The following is a 24,002-nucleotide window of genomic DNA, read 5'->3' as shown; positions in this document are numbered from 1 at the left end:
GAGGAGGGGCGGCATGAGCCCAACAACTTCCTGAACTTCCCTGTTTATCCTAAAGTTGTGTAGCAGTGTGAGGAGCGGAGTGCAGGCAGCGCCGGCCCGCTATGTGCTGCCAGCTGCCCCGCCACCCCGGCCTGCCGGCACAGTCAGGGCACTAGGTCTCCGGAGCGCATCGCCTCCATCATGATGAAGAAGCCGGACGTGAAGGTGGTGCTGCTGGGCGACATGAACGTGGGCAAGACATCCCTGCTGCACCGGTACATGGAGCGGAGGTTCGCGGACACGGTCAGCACTGTCGGGGGAGCCTTCTACCTGAAGCAGTGGGGCCCCTACAACATCTCCATCTGGGACACTGCAGGTAGGGGGCGCTCTGGCTGCACGGCGGGGTCTCCGTGCACGCCGCACATCCCCATGTAGGGCCTCGTTCACACATGAGCAGATTTTCATCAGGTTGTCGGTTTTTTATTTTCAGTTTTCTTTGTAAATAAAAAAATAAATCCTGATGGAGGTTTCTCTGCTTTTCTTAAGGCCACAGCTCCACTATCAGTATTTGGTCAGTATTCGGTCAGTATTTTTGGGGAGATAAAACCAGGAGTGGGTGATAAATGCAGAATTGGTGACTTGTTTCTATTCTACCTTTTCTCTGATTGTTCCTCACCTGGTTTTTGCTCCCACTCCTGACAAAAAATACTGACCAAATACTAGTGGGGCCGTGGGCTAATAGTGAGAAACCATTCTAAAAAATACATTGGAAAAGAGGCATAAATCCATAATTTATCTTGTTTTTTCATAGATACAACATGTATCCATAATCTATGGCGCTATTCACATGATTGTGTTTTTTTTTTTGCGGACCATGTGTCTGTACAAAATTCACTGAGACCTGTCCGTTTCTCTGCGGGATGACGGATGAAAAAGGCCGGTACAAGTCTATGGGTCCATGAGAAACACATCTAGCACATGGAATAGCGTCCGTCTGTCATCTGTGTGCCGTCAGTGTTTAATATTGCAAAGTATCGGAGAAGTTTTATACCTTATTTATCCATCCGATTGTAAGAATGGACACACGGACCAGACACTGACACCAACACCATTTTTTTCACATACATGTTTAAATGTGGTCATGTGAATGAGGCCTAAGGGAGAACCTCCTCTGAGCCATTGAACAATGCAAAAAATAACATAAAATCAAAGACTAGTTCCATATAACATTACTCCCATCGACTGGTCATAGACCTTCCAGTAAGTCAGTGTTCACATGTCCAGTAATCATCAGTTAGAATGGATCCAGCAGACACAACCTTTTTGTAAAGCTAAAAAAAACAGATTTAAACTCGATCCTTTTTTTAACATTGAAGTCTATGGAAAACTGATCCGTTAAATGGCCATCTGTATTTCTTTCATTTGATCTGGATCGCTTTTTTGCTTACTGGGCTAGTTTGAAATGGAACAAAGCAAATGGCTACTTAACAGATCTGTTTTCCATAGACTTCAATGTTAAAAGAATGGTTTCAGTTGAAATCTTTTTTTTTTTTTTTTTTGTTGGACAAAAAAGTTGTCTAGTAATCTCTTTAAGAATACAATAAGTGACTCCTTATCAGTGAATTTCCTCCAGCTATTCTCACTAGCCATTGTGACTGGGAGTCTCCTAACAATACCAGATAGTATGATAAAGCTGTAAGGCACCCCTCCTCTAAACTTCATCAGGAGGCTTCTCAATGTGGAAGCAGTGGAGGAGGGAATTGTACCATTATTGTATTGAAGTGAGAAAGACAATGCTGTAATACCCCCCATCGATGTGTGGAGACATGTGGCCACCTCTCCAGGCACAGAGGCACAAGATGGGGGTCCCTGTTCTCAAGGTAGATATAGATCCCACCTGTGGGCCTGCATCAAACATTTAATACATATCCTGTTATGTAATGGCTGCTCCACTAATATGTCCAAACCTTTCATTTTTCTAGATAGATAAATAGATAGATATAGTAGAGATATATTTATATTCTAAACATTTTTTTGATTAGTGGCTGCTGTATAGATAGGAAGGCTGACTGCACATCCATATGCAGAATATCAATCTTCTCGGCAGCACGTCTTCTTTTCATAGAACACAGCTGAAAACTATGATTTCTATGTAAGCTTAGATGAATGAGCTTTTTCCTTGTTCACTGGGTGATTGGCAGCCTGTTTACACTGACTGAATTGTATGAGGATAGGTATGCTCTACTGCCCAAAAGAATGACCTCTGTCAAATCACTGAATATCAGGGAATGGACGCCCGTTCCCAATTATCGATCAGTGTGAATGCAGCTTGATCCTGGATATGAGCAGTGGCCGCTCCACTAATGCTGCAAGTGTTAAATCCTGTAGACTATTTGCTGCTGTAACCACCTCAATCCATTTTTCATTGTGGTAAAGCACTTCGGGCCTGATTCATTGAACCGTTTTCTCAAGAACTGAGATAAAAGGAGTTAGAATGTCAATTTTTATTTTTGTCCAACTGCAGAACCCTTTGGTGACTTTTTCTGTTTTTCTATCAGTCTCTGCCAGCTGCGCCAACAAAGGAAAGGGGGAGAGGGTGGAGCTTGGCTGGCAGGGGTATGTCGGCAAAGTCCTCATGGTTTCCACCACAAAGTTGGCATGAATTCCAATAAAAATGTAGCCAGTCAATGTAGTCCATTTCTTGCTGAGGCACATGGCAGCTAAAAGATATGCCAAATTTATTAGGAGGAGCACACCTCTTAATGAATTTGACACCTTTCTCATCCTTCAACCAGACTTGTGTGCAAACTCTAGTTCTGATGAATCGAAGTCTAGGTCCAGATTTTACATGCCAGTAATAAAAGCCAAAATACAGTGTTCCATGTTAATAAAATCGCATGACGTTTGGATGCTAGCCCGTATTTGATCCAATTTTTTTTTGCATCCATTGACTTATAAATAAATTCAGGGCTGTGGAATCAGAGGTTTGGCTGACCGACTCTACAGCCCTGTTTATAACGAGTAAGTCTGATCCGAGATACAAAGTAATGCATTCTGTGCTTTGTTTTTAGATGCAAACCATTGCCCTGTATGTAAAGTTCATGTGAGCTAGCACATTGATGTGCAGTGATCAGCGTGTTGCTCGTATGCTTCCCATTTTACACATGGGCCAATGCTACGTGTGATACTGACTTTGTGGGTTTTCCATGGAATCGATTTTAGGTGCAACTTGTAAACCTGCAGTTGTGTGTGCCAGTAATGGTAGTAATCCAGGTCAGGATAATCCAGCTTTCTGAATGTTATTTTTTAGCTGTAGACTTAGTGAATGTTTTACCTCCTGTGTGCAGATTAGATGCTGATGAATGCGAATAACAAGGATCTCCCACCCCTTACTGTAGTCTTAAGACATTGCCTGAAGTGATCTTATAGGTGTAAATATTTGTCTATTTCCACATGTGCCTTACCTGCTCAATCATGAGACAGTGCTGCTGCATAGGGTGCCTTCTGCTCTATAAAACATTACCACATGTCAAAATTTCCTTTTATTGTGCAACCGAAATGCAGAAGTAGCCGGGTCACGTCGGCTCATCTTTTGTGGGATGCAAAATCATCACTTGCTTTCCTGGTTCTCAAAACTGATTAAGAAATGTGCATTCAGGGCTTTTCGGGAAATGTGTAAATGAGATTCTTTCCTTGAAGAGGCCTCTGGGTTAGACGGTATGATGGCCATGGGAATCCATGTCTCATTAGCAGGGTTTTATAACAGTCAGTCTTTAGTTGGGGGTTAGGCATACTCATTTTCCTGTGATACCGTGTCTTATAGCATTTAATATTGCTTATCAAAAATTAGACTTGCATGAACAGCAATACTTTTGTGTCTTGTGCCAGTATATTCTTTATCGATGGGCAAAAATACTAAGACAAATTTACATCAGACATTAACCTCAATGGTAATAAAAACTGATCATCCACAGACTCAGTCACACGACAGACACAAGCTGTGCCTAATGGACACCATTGACTATAATAGTGTCTGCTGGGTTTCCATTATGCGGCTCCTGTGCTATTTTCTTTTCCAGTTAAAAAAAATGCCAGAATCTATTCTGCAAGTTCCTAAAAGAGCCTCCAGATTGGATGTGAACACAACCTAAAGGTCCCCATACTGTTGAGACTAGCGCTGGCTGAGCCCGCCGATATCGTCAGGTTACGCCGACACCCTAATGTTTATGGGGACGCCAGCCAGTTGTTGTTTGGGCATGATTTCGGACTGCCGATCTTTGTTCTCCCCAGATGTAAGCTGTCAACACAGATGTCTGTCGGCGGCTTTCTCATAGAGAATACAGGAGAGCCTGGCCGAACGAGTTCTCCTGTGTATGGGAGAGTTGGCAGACAGCCATCTGATGTGTATGGCCTGCTTAAGAAAGGCAAAACTGTTCTTCATCTACTAATACATATTCATAGAATATTTACTATCACACCATTCAACAAGAAAAGGTATATTACCAAACAGTATACAATAGTGTATAGCAAATTCTGTACGTTTTTTTGTAATAGTGTTACATGTGTTCATTCTTGTCATGACTAGCGGGCACCAGAAGCTGGCACTGCGCTGTCAGGGGTATGTGCCTCCTGGACAGCTGAACGCCATCTGTTGTGGCTACTCAGATGCAGAACACTTGCACCGTTAACCCTGGAATGTATGCTCCCTCTCTGCTATTTATATATGAATCTTTAGACATATTCACATTACTAATATTTCTGCAACTGAATGGAGTTTTTTGGGCAGCAAACACATGAATTTCAGCAAGCCCCATTCCTTTTTATGGGTGTCACAGGAAGTTATGCAACAATATCTGACACATGACTTTACAGTAAGGCTATGTGCACACGTTCAGGATTTGAAGCAGAAATTTCCCGAGCGTTTCTGCATCTCATTGGCAGGAAAAATGCTGCGGAAAAAACGTGCGTTTTGGTTTTTTTTTTGCGTTTTTGTAAATCAATGTAAACTTTATTCATCTCCAAAAAGCAATTTGGTGGGACATTGCTTAAACACTTGGATTACCGTCAGAACTGGGGTGGATATATTTGTTAATTTAAATGATTAAAGAATGTGTCTGATGTATTTCATACAAAGTGTTTACTCTTAGCCTGTGTGTTTATTTAACTCTTTTTACTTTTTTTTAATTGGGTTTGGTCAGGAGTCTGACACCTTGTCATCACCAAACAAAAGAGCTAGGTGTCAGCTGATCCCGTTCACTCAATCTCATTACCATTTCCATTCATGTAATTTTGTGGCAGCTGTGAGCTGCTATTTGTAACATAGGAAGGTGCAAACATGGTCCCTGGCAGTATACATGCTGCTGCAGGAGGTCACTGGGGTTCATCAGCTGATCTGCCCCGGTGAGCTTGCCACCATGGGAACATTCTTCAGAATGTTCCCACAATGAGGTCACGTGAGCGATCAGCGGAAACGCCCGCACAATGATCATGCTGCATTTTTTACCTCAATGGTAATCCTGAGCGGGAATTTCCGCATCATGTGCACAGCACATCAGGATTACCATTGCTGGCAGACCTATTAACAAGCTTTTCCGTGGTGTAAAAAAACGCTGCGGAAATGTAGTAAAAACTCTTCGTGTGCACATAGCCTTAGACTATTTACTCACAGTTTTTGTGTTAGAACTCCTACATGTCGCAATGGAAGAAATCTGAGACTGAATCTCTGGTTTCTGCTGCTGAGAAGTGTTTGTGACGATGACCGTATTTTCAGGCCGAGTGCAATTCTACATAACATTGGAACGCGCTCAGACCAATGTTATGCTATGGGGCTGTGCACATGTCTGTTTTTTTTTTTTCCCCTTGGACAGGGCTATCTAAGGAACAAATTGCGGCATGTTCGATTTGCATCCAATATTTGGATCGCACTTGGCCATGCAAGTCAGTGAGTCCATGGAAAATATTGGTCTGCGCTCTGATAACATCTCGGCGTGGTCCGATTTTCAGGGACTGACAGAATGGAGGAAATGCTGTTGTGTGACCCCAGCCCTGGTTTGAACTGATGCAGGTCAATCTTCAATGAAGCTAATCTTCATGTTTCTACGTGGCAGAATAAACTCAGATACCAATTCAGGTGACATGTCTCTTATTACAACAGTTTTCAAAATCCATGGCCGTATGAATGGTAAGGCGAGTCTCTTATTGAAAACAATGGCTGGCTTTTAAGGGGTGGGGTAGCACTTTTCACACAGATTTGGCATGTTTCAAGTAGTATTGTATCTTTAAAGGGTGCAATACCTATAATGGGTCTTTAAAGGGAACCTGTCACCAGTTTTGTAGTGCGTGAACCAATGCCACCACCTTGTTGAACACCTGTACTGCATTACTTAAATGTGTCCATCATCCCTTAATTCCCCCTGCATTACCTTTTTTTTTTTAATTTATTTTTTTTTTTTCTCCTGCACGCTATGTAAATGCTTTTGGTCCTGTCTGATGGGTGTCATTTCTCGTCGTCTGTGCTGCGTCTTTGCCCCCAAAAGCCATCCTCCGGCTCTGATTGATGTGGATGACGCTTCCAGCAGTCCACCTTATGACAACTTGTTTGACTATCCCAGCCAGGGCTGTGGAGTTGGCGTCGGTATAAAATGGACCGACTTCTAAAATGTACAGTGGGTACGGAAAGAATTCGGACCCCTTTTAAATTTTTCACTCTTTGTTTCATTGCAGCCATTTGGTAAATTCTAAAAAGTTCATTTTTTTTTCTCATTAATGTACACTCTGCACCCCATCTTGACTGAAAAAAACCCAGAAATGTAGAAATGTTTGCAAATTTATTAAAAAAAGAAAAACTTTTTGTACATGCTCAGTAGTGAGGCCGTGCTGTGGAGTCTGAGTCACAGGTTTAGTTTACAGACTCCACAGCCCTGAAGTATAGGGAATTTTCAAATAAAGTATATTAGAAAAGAGATTAGATTATGACATTACATAGGCATTTAGAATTAAAATAAATTTTCGTTTCGGGCCAACCCTTTAAGACACAGATGCCAGCTGGGTAATATGGCCATCCTCAGACATGTATGGAGAGAGCGCTGCTCTTGAGCTCTATGCACACAATCATTTATATGTTCTTGTCATTTTGTGTTGAGTTTGGAGAAACCACTTATTAGTTGTGTTGAGCTATTTCCATTGTTCTTGCTTGATTTATTGCAAAACAAAGTTTGTAAATTGTGCTAATAAACCTAATTTACAATTGGGGATGAATAATTTTAATTGCAGCTATGTGTCAGAGTAATCATATCTAAAAGGTGTGCAGAAAATGTAAAGGGTTATTCTGGACTATGGGGCTTATTAACTACTACTTTTTATATTCCTTTTGAGTCCGACCCATTTTCTTGTGGGTTGCCGCCCACCGTCTTCCTTGGTAGTGGCAGCAAGCTCCCTCTTATCACCTGTATCCTGCAGTGGTGGAGGCTACACAGATGCAGACACTGATATAACCATACTCCAGCTCTCCAGGCCCGGCATGCCCTCCAGATGCTGAATACTTGCAGAGCAGGGAGCATGTTTTTCTTGGTTACTGTGTCAGTTTTCCTCGCTGACGTATCTACTTGTCTTAACTTTCATGTATTGTTCCTTATCTTACTGATCATGTTGCATAGTGTTTAAGTATTAATATCTGTAGTGGCCATCTTGATTAATTCCTGCATCTTAGTGTGATTTTAATACTGAATAGAAATGGTTGAGAACTTTTAAGAGGATCAGGCAAAGAGGAAAACAAGTCCAAAATTTGGATGGTAATTCAGCAATTCGCTCACAGAGCACTCTGTCAGTCATACACTACTTATCCAACCTCTAACCATGTCAGGTTAGTCCTCTCATTGCTGCTAACTGGCTTATGAAGCCATTTTGAACCTACCGTATATACTGAATATTAACTCCCTATTAATATAACTGATGTTCATAAAGATCTCATGCATTGTATAATTATAGATGATACATAGAAGCCCAAAGTCTTCACCATTGTCTCTTAAATGTCCGTCTCCTTTAGCAGTATAGTTAGTTCTAGGATGTCTGCCATTTTAGACTCGTATAAATGCACAACTCTCTGATCTGTTTTCTTGAGTTAACATCTATCAGAAGTCTTCCCTCTCGGCTATCTATAGGCACTTGCCTGTAGGTAAATTAGACCACATTCCTTGCATTACGTGATGGATATGGACCGTTCCGCCTAATACCACTACATGGCAGCTATGAGGGGTGACCTGACACATACGTGCCTGGAATTATTCAGGTAGATGGTGACAGTCAGTAAGTAGGGTAGCATGACTATCACCAATGCTGAATGTGTTTATTCCAGAGCATTCCCCTTAGCCCTACCCCTTGCAGTGGCCGATTAGTCTATAAATAAGTGTACCCTACTATTATACTGACATGCTTTCTACTGCTCACATGCTCTACATTCCTAGTGAAGTCTTCCCACTGCTGTAAAAATTCTACATCCCACTGACATATTACAGCAATGGCTTCTTTGTTACCGCTGTCTTTACGGGACTGTGGAATTCTAATAGACTGAAATGTGGTTTCTGATTTTATCACTTGGAGGTTTGGAGTCCGTGTTCCTCTAACTAAGTTAGACTCAGGATCTGCAATAATGCATTTTTAACTGGTACTGCAGTTCAGTGTAAGGTTTAGAGCCTATGTTCTGCATTACCTCCGTATGGGATTTGGGAACTGTATTTTTTCAAGTCCATTTAGTAAAGTAGGTTGAATAAAGACCTTGGTCCGTCTAGTTCAACCTTCCTCCCCCAATTATTCTACATGATAATTGTGAATGAGTGTCTTGCAATCTACACTGGCTGGCGATCATCTGACGAATGAGCAAAACGCTTGTTCATCAGGTCAGATCAGGTTCATTGTGGTTTGCACGACAGATCGTCGTTCTGGGTAGCACGTTATCTGTGTATACAGGACTTGTGCTGCCGAGAAAATCATTCATTATATGGTCTGACGGATAACACTCACCCCCATGTTATTCCATGGGGCCATACACGTGCGATTTTTATTTTATTTTTTCTCTGACCAAGCCAGTCCAAGGAAAAAATCGCAGCATGCATGTATTACATTCACTTATCAAATCGTACTTGGCCATTCATGTCTGTGTCCGTGGAAAAAATCAGACCGCACTCAAATGACATCTGAGAGCAGTCTGATTTTCACAGACTTGACAGAATGGAGAAATTATTTTTTTTTTTTATTTTCCACATGCGAGAAAATCTATCACACTGTGATCAAACGGATCAGGGTTTAATCAGACTGTGATTAGCATAATCGGCGTGATTTTCTCAGATGAGAGACAATTGGTTGTGATGACCTAGCCTAAGTGTGGGGTCTTAATTAGTTTTGAAAGGAGGATGAAAAGGTTGTGGACACTGCACTACTTGTGATTCAAGGGTATTAGGTCAAGTGCCTTTTGGGTACGACAGTTTTGAAGGGGTGGTGCATTTTCCTACAAAAAATATGATCTATGAATTGTGGCTCTGTTGAACAAGAAAAAAGCGGTTTGCAGCCGTGCAAAAACTGCATGTGTGATTCCAGACTTGGCAAAACTGGTGCAGAGGAAAAGTGGTGTAATTAATCAAAATTTGGCTCTCCTTTTACAAAAGCTTTTTTTTTTTTTTTTTTGAAACCTGCAAGCTTTGCAATTACTCCGGTTTTACTTTTTGCACAAACTGTACTAAAAAGAAGCAGTAGATCTGACCACAATACAGAAATGTAAATGCTCCATACTCATGGGTTTATTGTGCCTTTTGTAATCGACATTTAGGCTATGTGCACACAAAGCGTTTTCACCACATTTCCACGGTGGTTTTTCCACCGCAGAAATGCTGCGAAAACGCTTGTTAATAGGTCTGCCAGCTATAGCAATGGTAATCCGGATGTGCTCTGCACATGATGCGGAAATTTCCCCTCCAGATTACCATTGCGGAAAACACCGCAGCATGACCATTGTGCGGGCATTTCTGCTGCGAATTTGCGCCCATTGACTTGAATTGAACCGCAGCAAAACAGCAGGTATATTACTTATAAAAACCTAAAGATAAGCAAATCACCGAGGTCAAATGCAATCTCCAAACACTAAAGGCTAAAACCAAACCAAGGTCTATTGGGTATCAAGGAGAAGAACCAGATAGTAATAAAGGAAAATATAAATAGACACCCAAGACACATTGGAGAAATAATGCGATATTATAATTTTATTAACAAAAATATATCATTATATAAGACATATAGCATGAAAGGTTATCGGAGAGAAGACCGCTAAAACACAAGGAATAACAGGGTATGTAGTCCCAAAGTGACGCAGCAGAGTTGTGAGCATAACCCCCGATCAAAGAGGCTCCTACACACGTTATAATGTAATAATAAACATCATAGTAATCAGGGCAAAATACTTAACAAAGTCCATCACATGATAAGTGATGTTAAGATAATAGATAAAACCGTACAAAATTTAGATAAATATAACAGCATAAAGTGCCAGGAATAGTGCACATGAAGCAATAGCTATAAGCTTAATTAGAAGGCTGATAGGAGCATTGTGACCTGCTGACAGATAGTAGTGTCAGTCTCAGGTAGAAATGAATAATTGCAAGCACATAATAGTAATCAGCCCAATACCTCAGATACTCATAAAGTATATCAATCAGGGGATAAAGTATAGCTACCTTGAGTCATGTTGTAAGGAGCAGGGGTGCTCGTGGTGACACTCTGCCAGAACGCCTCGACGCGCGTTTCGCCTCAGCTTCGTCAGGAGGCATGGTTAACATAAAAGGTGGGTCCTATTTAAGTAAATGAGCTATGTCTGACCGCCAATTGGTGCGCTGTCTCCCATGATGCCGCGCCCCCCGCGATGACGCAGCCAGGCATGCAGCCCGCGCGACGAGGGGGAGGAGTGACGTCATCACCTCCGTCGCCCGGACAACGACGCATGGGCCGCGACGCCGCCGGGGCGCCGCAGCGCGTGAGAGGAAGCGCGTCCATACAAGGGCAGAAAAGAGAAGACAATATACTGAGGGGGGAATACTATACTTCTGAATGGCATCGCTGCAGGCGGGGGGTGGCCAGTCCCCCACCGTCAGCGAGGACAGATCAGGGTAAGTAGGAAAAAATATATAATAATAATACCCTGCTCCAGCCTGAATGATCAAAGTCATTGCTCCGTTGTCCCACAGATTTAAATGTTAGTCTTCTAAAATGTAATCTAGATAAGGTCCCCAAAAGATAACTACAAGACTAAATAAACATAGGATGCTGGTAATAGTAGACCAGAATGAAAGATAATTGATCAGTCATATTACATCAGGTATGCAGAAGAATATTCCATATATGAATATTAATACAAAATACATAACCAATAAATAAATAGATAATGCACTAATAGAGATCTTGATTGTCGATTAAGTTGATGAGAGACAGAAAATATGTGACATCCAAGCTATTGCTTGACGAGGCATCAGGGCTTTATATCAGGGAAAACAATGGCAGTAAAGTGGCGGTCAGTAGATAACAGGATGCTAAGGATGTCAAAAAGCATAAAATTAGTAATGAATACAAAAACACAGATAGAGGTAAAAAACATAAAGGAACCCAGCAGTAAAATAGCGCAATAGAGAAATATATTTTACAAGAAAGACTTGAAGCTTACAAACTCATTAAGACCGGAGGGCATAACCGTATCCAATGTAATAATCCATCGTGTCTCCTTTTGGAGCAATTTTTGTTTAGTGTTATCTCCCCTTATGCCCATATACACTCTATCAATGCCCTGGACCGAAAGTCCTTTAGGATTACAACCATGGGTCTCAAAAAAGTGCCTGGGAATGGTTTTAAGTGATTGAGGGTCTGAGCAGGTAGTGGCATTTTTTATGTCCCTAATGTGTTCCTGAATGCGAATTTTGAGGGGTCTCGTGGTCATGACTATGTAGACAAGATCACAGTGGCATCTGATGTGATAAATGACCACTTCCGTCTCGCATGTAATATGGTGCACAATTTTGAAGTGCGGATTTGCTGTGGTTCAATTAAAAGCCAATAGCCACAAATTTGTGGCAGAAATGCGGTGCTTGTGGTACCCGTGTTGGGAGAGGAGGACTACTACTCCTCTCATCTGCCCGCCGCTCCCACTGATAACAGCGAGAGTGGGTCGTCTGGGGGGAGCAGTAGTCTGCTCTGCCAAGCCGGCGTGCCCGCGGTAGCAAAAATGAAAAAGCCTTTTACTCACCTGTCCAGCGCCCCCGGTGTCCTCCTGGTCCTCGGTCCTGGCGATGCTCTCCTCCCGGCGGTATACTGCGGGGAGCGCGCTCGCTCCCAGCAGTGTACTGTGCTTCCAGGACCTACAGTCAGCTGATCGCTCATGTGACCTCACAGTGTTAACATTCTGAAGAATGTTCCCATAGTGGTAAGCTGATTAACCCCAGTGACCTTCTGGCGTAATCGTGGACTGCGTTGTTGACAGCGGACAGGTGAGGGATATTGTTTTTTTTTTTTTTTTTCGTTTTTTTTTTAGAAGATCGATGGTTTTGCGGACAGTGCAACAATTTATTTATTTTTTTAAACTGTGTGTTTTTTATTTCATTAAAATTTTATTCTGGCCGTGTATTTATTGAAAAGGCGGCAAAAACTTTATTACGCGGTTAGTAATGGGGGCGTCTTACAGATTCCCTCCATTACTAACTTGGGCTTCACGTCAGCCGCCAATACAAGGCTGATGTGAATCCCAACCCCATTACCCCACTCACCACCGCTACAGGGCAGTGGGAAGAGCGGAGGCTAAGCGCCAGATTTGGCGCATTTTATGGATGCGCCATTTCTGGGACTACTGAGGGGTGATATAAATAGCTGCGGAGGGGGCTAGTATTCATGGCCCCTTCCCTGGCTATTATCAGCCCGCAGCGGTCTGTTTAGCCTTTTCTGGTTAGATTTTATAGGAGCACCCCACATCAATCTATTTCTGGGGTCCCCCTGTAATCTAGCCAGTAAAGGCTAAACAAACAGCTGTGGGCTGATATTAATAGTCAGGGAACATTGTTGGCTAATGGCCCCTTCCCCGGCTACTAATATCAGCCCCCAGCGGTCGGCTTTCCCTCTGCTGGTTATAAAAATGATGCAGGAGCCCACGCCATTTTTTTTTTTTACTTTGGGCTCTGTGCCCACGATCCGGATGTAGCAGCGCTTTGGACGCGTATTTTTTGCTGCGTCACGTTGCATTCTATTGAACGTGGGTAAATCCGCAGGTGTTCACTGAACCATGCGGATTTACCACATTCAATACATTCTAGTGGTCACATTTCTGTTGCAGAGACTAGCGACTCCGCAAGAGAATTTGACATGCTGCGGTCCTGAAAGACGCACCGCATGTCAGTGTCCATGGGTGATTCGCAGCTTCTGATGCACACATAGTGGACATGGCATTTCTAGAGATACCATCCACTATGCTGTAATATCTGGACGCTGCAGGTTTGACGCTGTACAAACACACAGCGGCTACTGATCGTGGCCATGTACCCAAACTCACCCGCAGCTTGTCAATTTCTGTAGCCCACACGCTAGTCTCCGCTGCCGGTTTTGACCGATTGAAGTGTCATTATATGCGGTGGATTCACGTGTACCAACAACAAAAGTGCGGCATTAGAACACCACGTTTTGGACGCAGCAAAAATACGCTGCGTCCAAAGCGCTGCTGAGTGCTGATTGGGGGGACGTAGCGACTAATGAAACAGCTGTGAGCTGTTAATAATGGCCAGGGACCATGTTTGCAAATGGCACCTTCCTAGTCTAAAAATAGCAGCGCTCAGCTGCCCCAAAAATTACATGAATGGAAATGCTAATGAGATTGGGTGAATGGGATCAGCTGACATCTAGCTCTTTTGTTTGGTGATGACAAGGTGTCAGACACTTTCATGACCAAACCTAATTAAAGAAAAGTAAAGATTTAAAGTGTTTGCTCTGTCTCTTTATTTATTTGAAATGCAACACACATTCTTTAATCATTTAAATTAACCAATATACTCACCCTAGTTCTGACCAGTAATCCAAGGGTTTAAGCAATGTCCCACCAAATAACTTTATCTAGCTCCAAAAAGCATTCATTGATGTACAAACACTCTTCAAAAAAAGCTTCAAAAACCATGTGTTTTTTCCTGCAAAGGAGATGCAGAAACGCTCAGGAAATCTCTGCTTCAAAATCCTGATCGTGCGCACATAGCCTAAATAGTGAAAGCCTCATTGTCGAATCTGGTGGGAACTGTCTGAAAAACATGCAAAAGAATGAACTTAAAGGGAATGTGTCACCTCCCCCCCCCCCCCTGGGCAGTTTCTATTGCACAGGCGCCATAAGTGACAGTGACCCCACCTCACCCGGTGCCTGCGCAGTGCACAGGTAGACTGGGCCGGGATGAAGCAAAGCGCGCTCTGTGAGCAGTGCATTGTGCATGCCCGGAAGTCAGGGTGCACAGTGTACATCACAGGGCCCTGTGATGTGCAGGGGAGGGGGGATATGATAATTAAGCAGAGAGGCGGATTCCAAGCCTGTGGAAAAAATAATTGATTTCAGTGCTTTTCTCTGCAATCAGACCTCTATGGGCCATACAGGGATGTATAGATTTACTTTTCTATACCCTGTATGGCCATACATTAGTAGAGGTCTGATATCGCCCAGGGGGGTGACAGATTCCCTTTAAGCATTTCTATGTAAAAATGACTTGCTGTGCGCATGTTCAGGCTTTTGAATGTCTTTTAACCACGTCTAAAATCGCCAAACGTTTTCTGCTCAGATAATTCTCTGTACTTTTCAACACCTGGAAGACCAGTTGTTTTTGGAGCATTTTACCATAGTTTTTTTTTCTTGAAAAAATGTTAGTGATTTTTTTCATTATTCAATGCATTTAAAAACAGACCTGAAAACGACAGTAAAAAAAATGTCAAATACCATGAGAGAACTGTCCAAAACCACCAGTTGTCAAAAAAAAAAAAAAACACGCCTAGGAAACGACAGAAAAACTGACGGAAAAAAATGCCATATTAAAGCAGTGATGGACTATAATATGTCCATGTGTTATCTGGTAAAAGAAAAAGCATAGCTTTTGTATGACAAAACTGGTGTGTGAATTAGGCCTAACTCTTACATTTAGTGAATTTGAAAATTCAGGTGTGATTACATCCATATCACCCATCATGGTTATCCTGAAAGCATGCAGACATCTCCTTAGTGTGACACCCTCATAAAACTAGTCCCATATCTGAGCTTAGTGGACCACCCTGAGCCTTATATGCAGATGTAGAAAAGATTTATAAAGCAAGCCTCCAATCCGAGACTGCAAAGAGACTAGACACTTCATGGGTACAAATCACCCTCTACTCAGATCAATGTTGCTTTCCTCCTGCTTCCAAGATGGCTGCCACAGTGGCACGAGGAGTGCACTGTAAACCACACATCTCTACCTTTCCTATCCCACAGGAAGGACAAGGAGGCATGGTTGAGACTTGCCACTGCACTCCTCATATCACTGTGGCAGCCATGTTGGAAACTGTAAGATCAGAACCCGATCTGAGCAGAGGACACAGTGGGGGGCAAAGGAGGTCATCAGGAACGTGATTGTACATGAGACCTGTATGGTCACGTTTCAGTCCCAGCTTTAGCTGCATTTTTTACTGACATATTTGCATGATAACTTGTGTTTGTGGGACCAGACATTAAGTAGCTTTAATGGATGAAAATGTTTATTTTTATATGTATTATATAAATGTTCAGGACAATGTATATTTCTGTGGGACAATGTAAACAGTCATATCTCTAAATTTTATCAGGAGCTTGGACCCCTATTTCGGTTAGTCTCCATTACTGAAGTTCCCCATTTTTCAAAACTGTGGAAAGGTTTAGTTTGTATAGCTAGTAAGTGCGCTATACGAGTGCACAGTCGTGCTTGCTCGGCCCAATCCTATGTCGGGGGGCCCTTACACACATACACTTTTGACTGAACTAATCGATATCGATGGGTTCGGTCGACACTAGTCTAAGGTATATGAGGGTCTTAAAGCTCACCATGCGCGTTCGATTGTTTGAAACCATGGATTTGGTAGGACTGACTGACCATCGAATGTATATGTTTTTAGGAGGGCTAAGTCTTTGCCAGAGCTGTCAGGCCGCAGTCATCGCTCCATTCAGAACATGTGTACAGGAGTTGGAAGAGGCCGGCCATACTCATTTGATTGACTTTCGGCTGAAAGTTTTCAGTGTTTTCTTGGAGATGAGGCTAGCTGCGTACTGCGGCACAAGAGCCTAGTTGCATGCGCTCTTGTGCCTGCTTTGCTTCTTTGCGGCAGTGTCCTTTTCTGACAGTTTCTTTGGGCTCAATTTGTATTGATGTAATTAATGGTTTTCTTTGTTGGCATGTTTGACACCAGTTTTTCAGTTCTTCAGACGGAAGCCAGCAAAGACTGCTGCATTGTAAGATAATATTTTTACCTATATTTCCATTACTTTGCCATAAAAACTTTGAGTCTTTGAACCTGAAGCAAAATAAAACATTGTTTCCCAGAATTAATGTCAGGATTTGTTTACCTGTGGCAACTCGGTGAAATATTTGGAGCCATGGCATTTTTCATAGATCCGCAAATATACAAGTGCTTCTCACTAAATTAGAATATTATCAAAAATGTAATTTATTTCAGTTCTTCAATACAAAAAGTGAAACTCCTATATTATATAGAGTCATTACAAACAGAGTGATCTATTTCAAGTGTTTATTTCTGTTAATGTTGATGATTATGGCTTACAGCCAATGAAAACACAAGTCATTATCTCAGTAAATTAGAATACTATATAACAACAGCTTGAAAAATGTTTTTAAAATCTGAAATGTTGGCCTACTGAAATGTATGTTCAGTAAATGCCCTCAATACTTGGTGGGGCTCCTTTTGCATCAATTACTGCATCAGTGCGGCGTGGCATGGAGGCGATCAGCCTGTGGCACTGCTGAGGTGTTAGGCTGTATGCCCACTATGCAATTTTTAAGCTTTCCGCAGCGGCAATTCCATTGTAGAAACGCTTAAAAAACGCTTGGTAGAAGGTCTGCCATGTTCCCCAATGATAATCCGCATGTGCTGTGCACATGCTGTGGAAATTTCCGCTGCGGATTATCGTTGCGGAAAAATCCGCAGCAGTACCAATTATTTTGTGGAATCGCGGCGTTTTCGCTGCCATTGACTGGCATTGAATCGCATGATATCCGCATCACTACATGTGCACATGCGGATATCATGCTGTTCAATGTGCGGATGGTACCTGGGTCTGGAGGAGAGGAGACTCTCCTCCAGACCCGGGTACCATAGTACCTGTAAAAAAAAAAAAAAAAAAAAATATACATTATACTTACCCTCTGATGGCCCACGGTCTTCATAGCGATCCGTCCGTCCGGTGTCCCCAGCAGCTCAAGATGGTCTAAAAGGACCTGCAATGACGTCATTTAGTCATGTGAAGGGTCATGCGACCGCTGATGTCAGCGGTCGCTTGACCCGTCACGTGACTAAATGACGTCATGGAAGGTCCTTTTAGACCACCGCGAGACACCGGGGAGACCTGGCGCATCGTATAAGGACACCGGGGACCATCAGAAGGTAAGTATAATATTTATTTTTTACCTTTCTTTTACGGTCACACTATTATTATTTATTATAGCGCCATTTATTCCATGGCGCTTTACATGTGAAAAAGGGGTATAATACAAGCACAGTTACAATAATCTTGAACACAATGTGACAGCGACTGGTACAGGAGGAGCGAGGACCCTGCCCGCGAGGGCTCACAATCTACACTATATAAATCCATGCCGGTTGCATGGATTTATATAGTGTGACCAAGTTGTCAAGCACTTGGCAAGTGATGCTAAAATCGCTTGGAAAGCGCTTGACAACCCGCATGCTTCACTTCCGCTTATCCCTGGAAGGAAAACACATGTAAAATCCGCATGCGTTTTTTTCTGCCAGAGAGATGCAGAAACACTCAGGAAAAATCAGGAGCATTTCTGCATCGTGGGCACATAACCTTATGGAAGCCCAGGTTGCTTTTATAGTAGCTTTCAGCCTGTCTGCATTGAGTCTGGTGTCTCTCATCTTCCTCTTGACAATACCCCATAGATTCTCTATGGGGTTAAGGTCAGGCGAGTTTGCTGGCCAATCAAGCACAGTAATACTGTTGTTTATAAACCAGGTATTGGTACTTTTGGCAGTGTGGACAGGTGCCAAGTGCTGCTGGAGAATGAAATTTCCATCTCCAAAAAGCTTGTCGGCAGAGGGAAGCATGAAGTGCTCTAAAATTTCCTGGTAGACGGCTGCGCTGACTGTGGTCTTGATAAAACACAGTGGACCTACACCAGCAGATGACATGGCTCCCCAAACCATCACCGATTGTGGAAACTTCACACTAGATCTCAAGCAGCTTGGATTGTGGCCTCTCCACTCTTCCTCCAGACTCTGGGACCTTGATTTCCAAATGAAATGCAAAATTTACTTTCATCTGAAAACAACACTTTGGACCACTGAGCAACAGTCCAGGTCTTTTTCTCCTTGGCCCAGGTAAGACGCTTCTGGCGTTGTCTATTGGTCATGAGTGGTTTGACACAAGGAATGCGACACTTGTAGCCCATGTCCTGGATACGTCTGTGTGTGGTGGCTCTTTAAGCAATGACTCCAGCAGCAGTCCACTCCATGCGACTCTCCCCCCAATTTTTTGAATGCCCTTTTCTTTATAATCCTTTCAAGGCTGCGGTTATCCCAGTTGCTTGTGTATCTTTTTTCTACCACACTTTTTCCTTCCACTCAACTTTCCAATAATATACTTGGATACAGCACTCTGTGAACAGCCGGCTTCTTTAGCAATGACCTTTTGTGGCTTACCCACCTTGTGGAGTGTGTCAATGACTGCCTTCTGGACATCTGTCAAGTCAGCAGTCTTCCCCATGATTGTGGAGCCTACTGAAACAGACTAAGGGACCTTTTTAAACGCATTGGAAGCCTTTGCAGATGTTTTTGGTTAATTATTCTAATGAACAGAGATAATGACTTTTGTATTGTCTTTGGCTGTAAGACATAATCATCAACATTAACAGAAATAAACACTTGAAATAGATCACTCAGTTTGTAATGACTCTATATAATGAGTTTCAGTTTTTGTATTGAAGAAGTGAAATAAATTAACTTTTTTATGATAGTCTAATTTAGTGAGAAGCACTTGTACGTGCGTGTGTTAATTGTTGATGTCTACCTGGATGAAATCAAGTGGTATATGCGGTTAGCCAAATTCTCGTTTTTGAACAAAAATGCCTTGAATTTTTTTTTTCAAGAAGTACTTTAGCAGTGTTTTTATTTGTCCCCCACCCCAAAAAAAAATGCATTACCCAAAGCATAGCATATTGTGGGGGGAAAAAAACCCATAAAGTATCCTATAGACTTTTATCTAACATCTGATCCCAGCTTTTTGGCATGCAAAAAGCGCCAAAATTGCATTCAGTGATGACAGAATCATTTCAAAAGTAACTCGTCTTCTAGCTTAGTAATGTAAAGAACTATGTAGAAGAGAGGGGGAGGAGGAGGGCTGAGCTGGAGGCAGATCTCTTCTCTCATCCTCACATCTACATAGACGAGTTACTTCTAATAAGGTTCTATCTCCATGTACAATGAAAAATTTATATTAAAGTTTTTTATGCCTAAAAAAGAAACGTATTCTAGGAGTGATACCTTTATTGGCTAACCATTTGTAAACCTGCCTGATGAAGGAGCCTCTGCTCTAAAAGCTTGCAAATGCCTTTATTGGCTAACCAGAAAAATTATATCCGTCTAAGGCCTCGCTCACATCTACGTAAAAAAAAAATGACTCCGATTTTGATCCAGAAAAGTAGGACAAGTGTCGTGCGAGTACAATGCGATTTTTCTCGCCTAGTATCCATATGACATGCGTGTACAATCCATATGCAATGTGTTTTTAACATCTTTTACATATTGTTTTCTCAATATAATTTTAAAGCTAGTTTACAAAATAATAAAGCAATCGTATGTACAGATGTAGATAATTGATTGAAAGATTATATATCTAAGATAAATAGATATATATCCTGTAGATATATAATGTTACAAGCCCCCTACATATAATAAACTAGCACCCTTTAGTGCCTTTCATGTGGCACTAAAGGGTGCAAGTTTAATATGTAGGGGGCTTGTAACATTATATATCTACAGGACACCTATCTCTGGATCTATTCTGAGGGTTCTGGTTATGAATTTACTGTACTTGGCTGATGAAGTTTCCTGGTTCTTTTGAGATGTGTGAGAGAAAAAAAGGACGGCATATTCGTGGTCCGTGTGCTGTCTAGTTTTTTTTCTCTCGCACCCATTGACTTGCATTGATGAGTCTCGTCCAATATACGCAGGCCGTTTTTATTTTTTCTAATCCAAATGTGAGACAACCCCTTTAAGTAATATTGCTTCATTTTTTTGCATTTAAATGCATTAGTTGCAAAAGTGAACATCCCTCTTTATTAATCGTGACACTAAATCTGACTGTATAGCTTTTATTCTTCCTATTTTTTGCAAACCGTACAAAGGGGACGGATGTTGGGGTGTAGCACATAACTGCAAGATCATCCATCCTGCTCAGGATTTCTTTGTAACACTGGAGACACACTTCTGTATAGAAGCTGCATAGACAAATTGAAAGTTGTTTTTTTTATTATTATTAAAATATTTGAAAAATTACAGCATTTTTTGCCTTAAATGCATCAGAACAATAACAATGGCAATGTATAAGTATCCAGTAAATGCGGTCCTATGTTATGCTTTCTGAATGGTTTCCTTGTAGTGAAAATGCGGACCCTCCTAGTGACGCCACTGAGAGTGCAAGAATGTTGTCACCTTGTCTTACAGACTGTTATCGCCTGTCTTCTTTCCATTTTAGGGAGAGAACAGTTCCATGGCCTGGGCTCTTTGTACTGCCGGTCTGCCTCTGCCATCATCTTCACCTATGACGTGTGTCACAGGCAGAGTCTCGTGGAGCTTGAGGACAGATTCTTGGGCCTGACGGACACGGCCAGTGATGACTGCATCTACGCTGTAGTGGGCAACAAAATCGACCTCACCGATGAACATGAAGGAGAAGAAGAATTTGGGGGAGAAGGGCTTCGTAAGGGTAGTGCTTCTAAGCTTCGCAAACAGGTTTCTACCGAAGATGCTTTTGCTCTGTACAAAAGAATCATAAAGTATAAAATGGTAGATGAAGTCCATGCTCCCGCCGCAGACAAGATGTGTTTTGAAACCAGCGCAAAGACTGGACACAATGTTGATTTTCTCTTTGATAGCGTCTTTAACATGGTTATACCACTGATTGTGAAGAAGAAAGCAAATGGACCGGATGATACAGTCAATCTCGCACAGAACCATCATGAGAAGAAGACTAAAAGTGGCTGCTGTTAGCAGTCAGGTCTCTTGTATTTCTTCTAAAACTATGATCATACTGCACAGCTGTTTTACTTTCATATACTGCCTTAGTAACAAAAAAATAAAAACAAACCCCAAACTGGATTTTGCACAGAAAAACAAATACCCTATTGTAGTACCTTACTAAATGACTACCTACTAGTTTGGAATAAATCTGTCCATCTTGCTTCCTTCAGCAGTTAATTTATTGCGCTTCAAGTCCCAGGGATCAGTTCACTGATTCTGTTTTAGTGTTCATGTCATAGGAGTTCGCGCCTTTTTACTACGTTTATTTATAAAATTCTGCTGATTTTCAACTTCATAAAAAATGTCTGACTTGATTCAAGAATCGTTCACGTTTGCATTTAAATATTAACTTCATTTATTTCTATTTGAGCAAAATACTTTTGAAAATAAATTGTCCATCCAGGAAAGTTATGTCCATTATGGGTGTTTAAAAACAAAAAAAAGCAAAGCAATACACGTACAATGACTGTTCTGTATGCTATGAATGTATATACACATATGTTGGGGGGGAGGGAAGTAATTTATGACCATCATTGTTGATGCGATTTGTCACTAACCTGTATCAATGACTGACCTGATATTAAAATTCTGAATTTTCTTACTTCTATTTTTATGTTCAGTTTATTTTTAATAAGTGTTAAAAGGTATGAATGCAGAACTTGGTCGCGCAAGACCAGCATAAGATAACAAACAAGGTAATAAAACTATTATCATGATATATGCTATTGATTGTTTTCCAGCTACACAAACCACTTCCAACTCACAATCGTGACGGCGTACATTGGATTAGATCAGGCTGTCGTCAAGAATGTGTGTATTTATTATTTATATTAGTGGCATGTAAAAGTTTGGGCACCCTTTGTCAAAATTACTGTTATTGTGAACAGTTAAGCAAGTTGAAGATGAAATGATCCCTAAAAAGCCTAAAGTTAAAGATGACATATTTCCTTTGTATTTCAGGGAAAAAAAATGTATCCTAATCTTTTTCCCTTTTACATTTTAAAAATTACAAAACTGAAAATGGGCCGATGCAAAAGTGGTGCTACTAGCTACTAACCATGCAGGGTGCCCATACTTTTGCAAGTATCACAGCTTGTAAACGCTTTTGTAGCCAGACAAAGGTCTTTCAATTGTTTGAGGGATTTTCATCCATTCTTCCTTGGAAAATTTTTCCAGTTCTGTGAGATTCCTGGGCCGTCTTGCATACACTGCTAATTTGAGGTCTAGCCACAGATTTTCAATGATGGTTCAGATCAGGGGACTGTGAGGGCCATTGTAAAACCTTCAGCTTGCACCTTTTTGAGGTAGTCTATTGTGGATTTTGACGTGTGCTTAGGCTCAATATTCATTTGTAGAAGCCATCCTCTTTTCAACCTCTGCTTTTTTTTACAGATGCTATGGTGTTTGCATCAAGAATTTGTTGAAATTTCGTTGAATCTATTCTTCCCTCTACCCGTGAAATGTTCCCCGTGCCATTGGCTGTAACATAACCACAAAGCATGATTGACCCACCCCCATGCTTAACCCTTTAATGACCGCCGTAACGCATTTTCACGGTGGCAGTTAAGGGTACTTATGCCTCAGCACTTCGCTTTCATGGCGCTGAGGAATAAGAGTGTAGCACCCCCAGCGTCAGAAATTCTCCGGGGTTTCAGCTAACGGGGGTAGCTGAGACCCTGGAGAACATGATCATGTACGGTTTTTCCAGTCTCCGATCATGTGATCACCGCTATTCAGTGAATAGCGGCGATCACAAAAAAATTGTGCTTGCGGTTACAATGGTTTCTCTCTCTCCTCTGACATGATATACATGTCAGAGGAGAGAGAAATGAAGCCCCCTGACACCTCTGCCGTCCTCTGGATCTTCTGATCCGGCCCTCTGATGTTCCGATAAAAAAAATATATATATATGGCGGGTGCATGCGCCCGCCGAGATCTGCCAGCAGGTACCCGGCAACAATAGGGAGTTTCCCAATTGGTTCATTTTTATCACAGTGATCAAAAAAATAAATCAAATCTCCCTTTGTCCTTAGTTAGATAAAAATTATAATATATATATTTTTTTCCATTCTTTGCAATTAGGGTTAGAATTAGGGTTGGGGTAGGATTAGGGTTGTGTTGGTTGGGATGTTTTCAAAAGTAAAGGAAAAAAAAAAAGACCATATGATGACTAGTGATGAGCACAAGTGATCACTACTTGAGTTTGCATCGGGTTCTCGGGTATGCACAGAGTATCGCGGGTGCTCGAGTCCCCACCCAACATGTTTTGCGGCTCTTACACAGCAAAAAAAACATGTAGGGGTTGCCTGCCATACACGGGCAATCCACGCATGTTTTTTTTGGGTGTCTAACAGCCGTGAAACGTGGGGCGGGGACTTAAGCATCTCAGTCGAGCACTCACGATACTCTATGCATACCCGCTTAAGCACCCGATGCAAACTCAAGTAGCGAGCACTTGCGCTTAACACTAATGACAA

General features: G+C 41.9%; 1 protein-coding gene across 1 annotated transcript; it reads left to right on the top strand.

The window, feature by feature from the left end:
- RAB20 (RAB20, member RAS oncogene family) lies at positions 1–22,126 on the top strand. Its single transcript, XM_073664321.1, has 2 exons — positions 1–355; positions 20,981–22,126. Exons 1-2 carry the CDS (start codon positions 181–183, stop codon positions 21,493–21,495), a joined length of 690 nt encoding a protein of 229 aa, XP_073520422.1. The 5' UTR covers positions 1–180; the 3' UTR covers positions 21,496–22,126.
- Positions 22,127–24,002: the final 1,876 nt, after the last annotated feature.

This window comes from Phyllobates terribilis, unplaced genomic scaffold, assembly GCF_046119375.1.
Source record: "Phyllobates terribilis strain yellow unplaced genomic scaffold, ASM4611937v1 Scaffold_2__4_contigs__length_985480577, whole genome shotgun sequence".
Taxonomy (NCBI): domain Eukaryota; kingdom Metazoa; phylum Chordata; class Amphibia; order Anura; family Dendrobatidae; genus Phyllobates; species Phyllobates terribilis.
Note: the sequence above shows the minus strand (reverse complement) of the source record. Positions and strands in the feature narration are given on the sequence as shown.

Excerpts from the sequence above, each read along its gene's own strand:
- RAB20 (XM_073664321.1), top strand. The coding sequence starts at position 181 with ATGATGAAGAAGCCGGACGTGAAGGTGGTGCTGCTGGGCGACATGAAC. Across the intron at positions 356-20,980 it reads CTCCATCTGGGACACTGCAG|GGAGAGAACAGTTCCATGGC; the intron begins GTAGGGGGCGCT and ends TTTCCATTTTAG.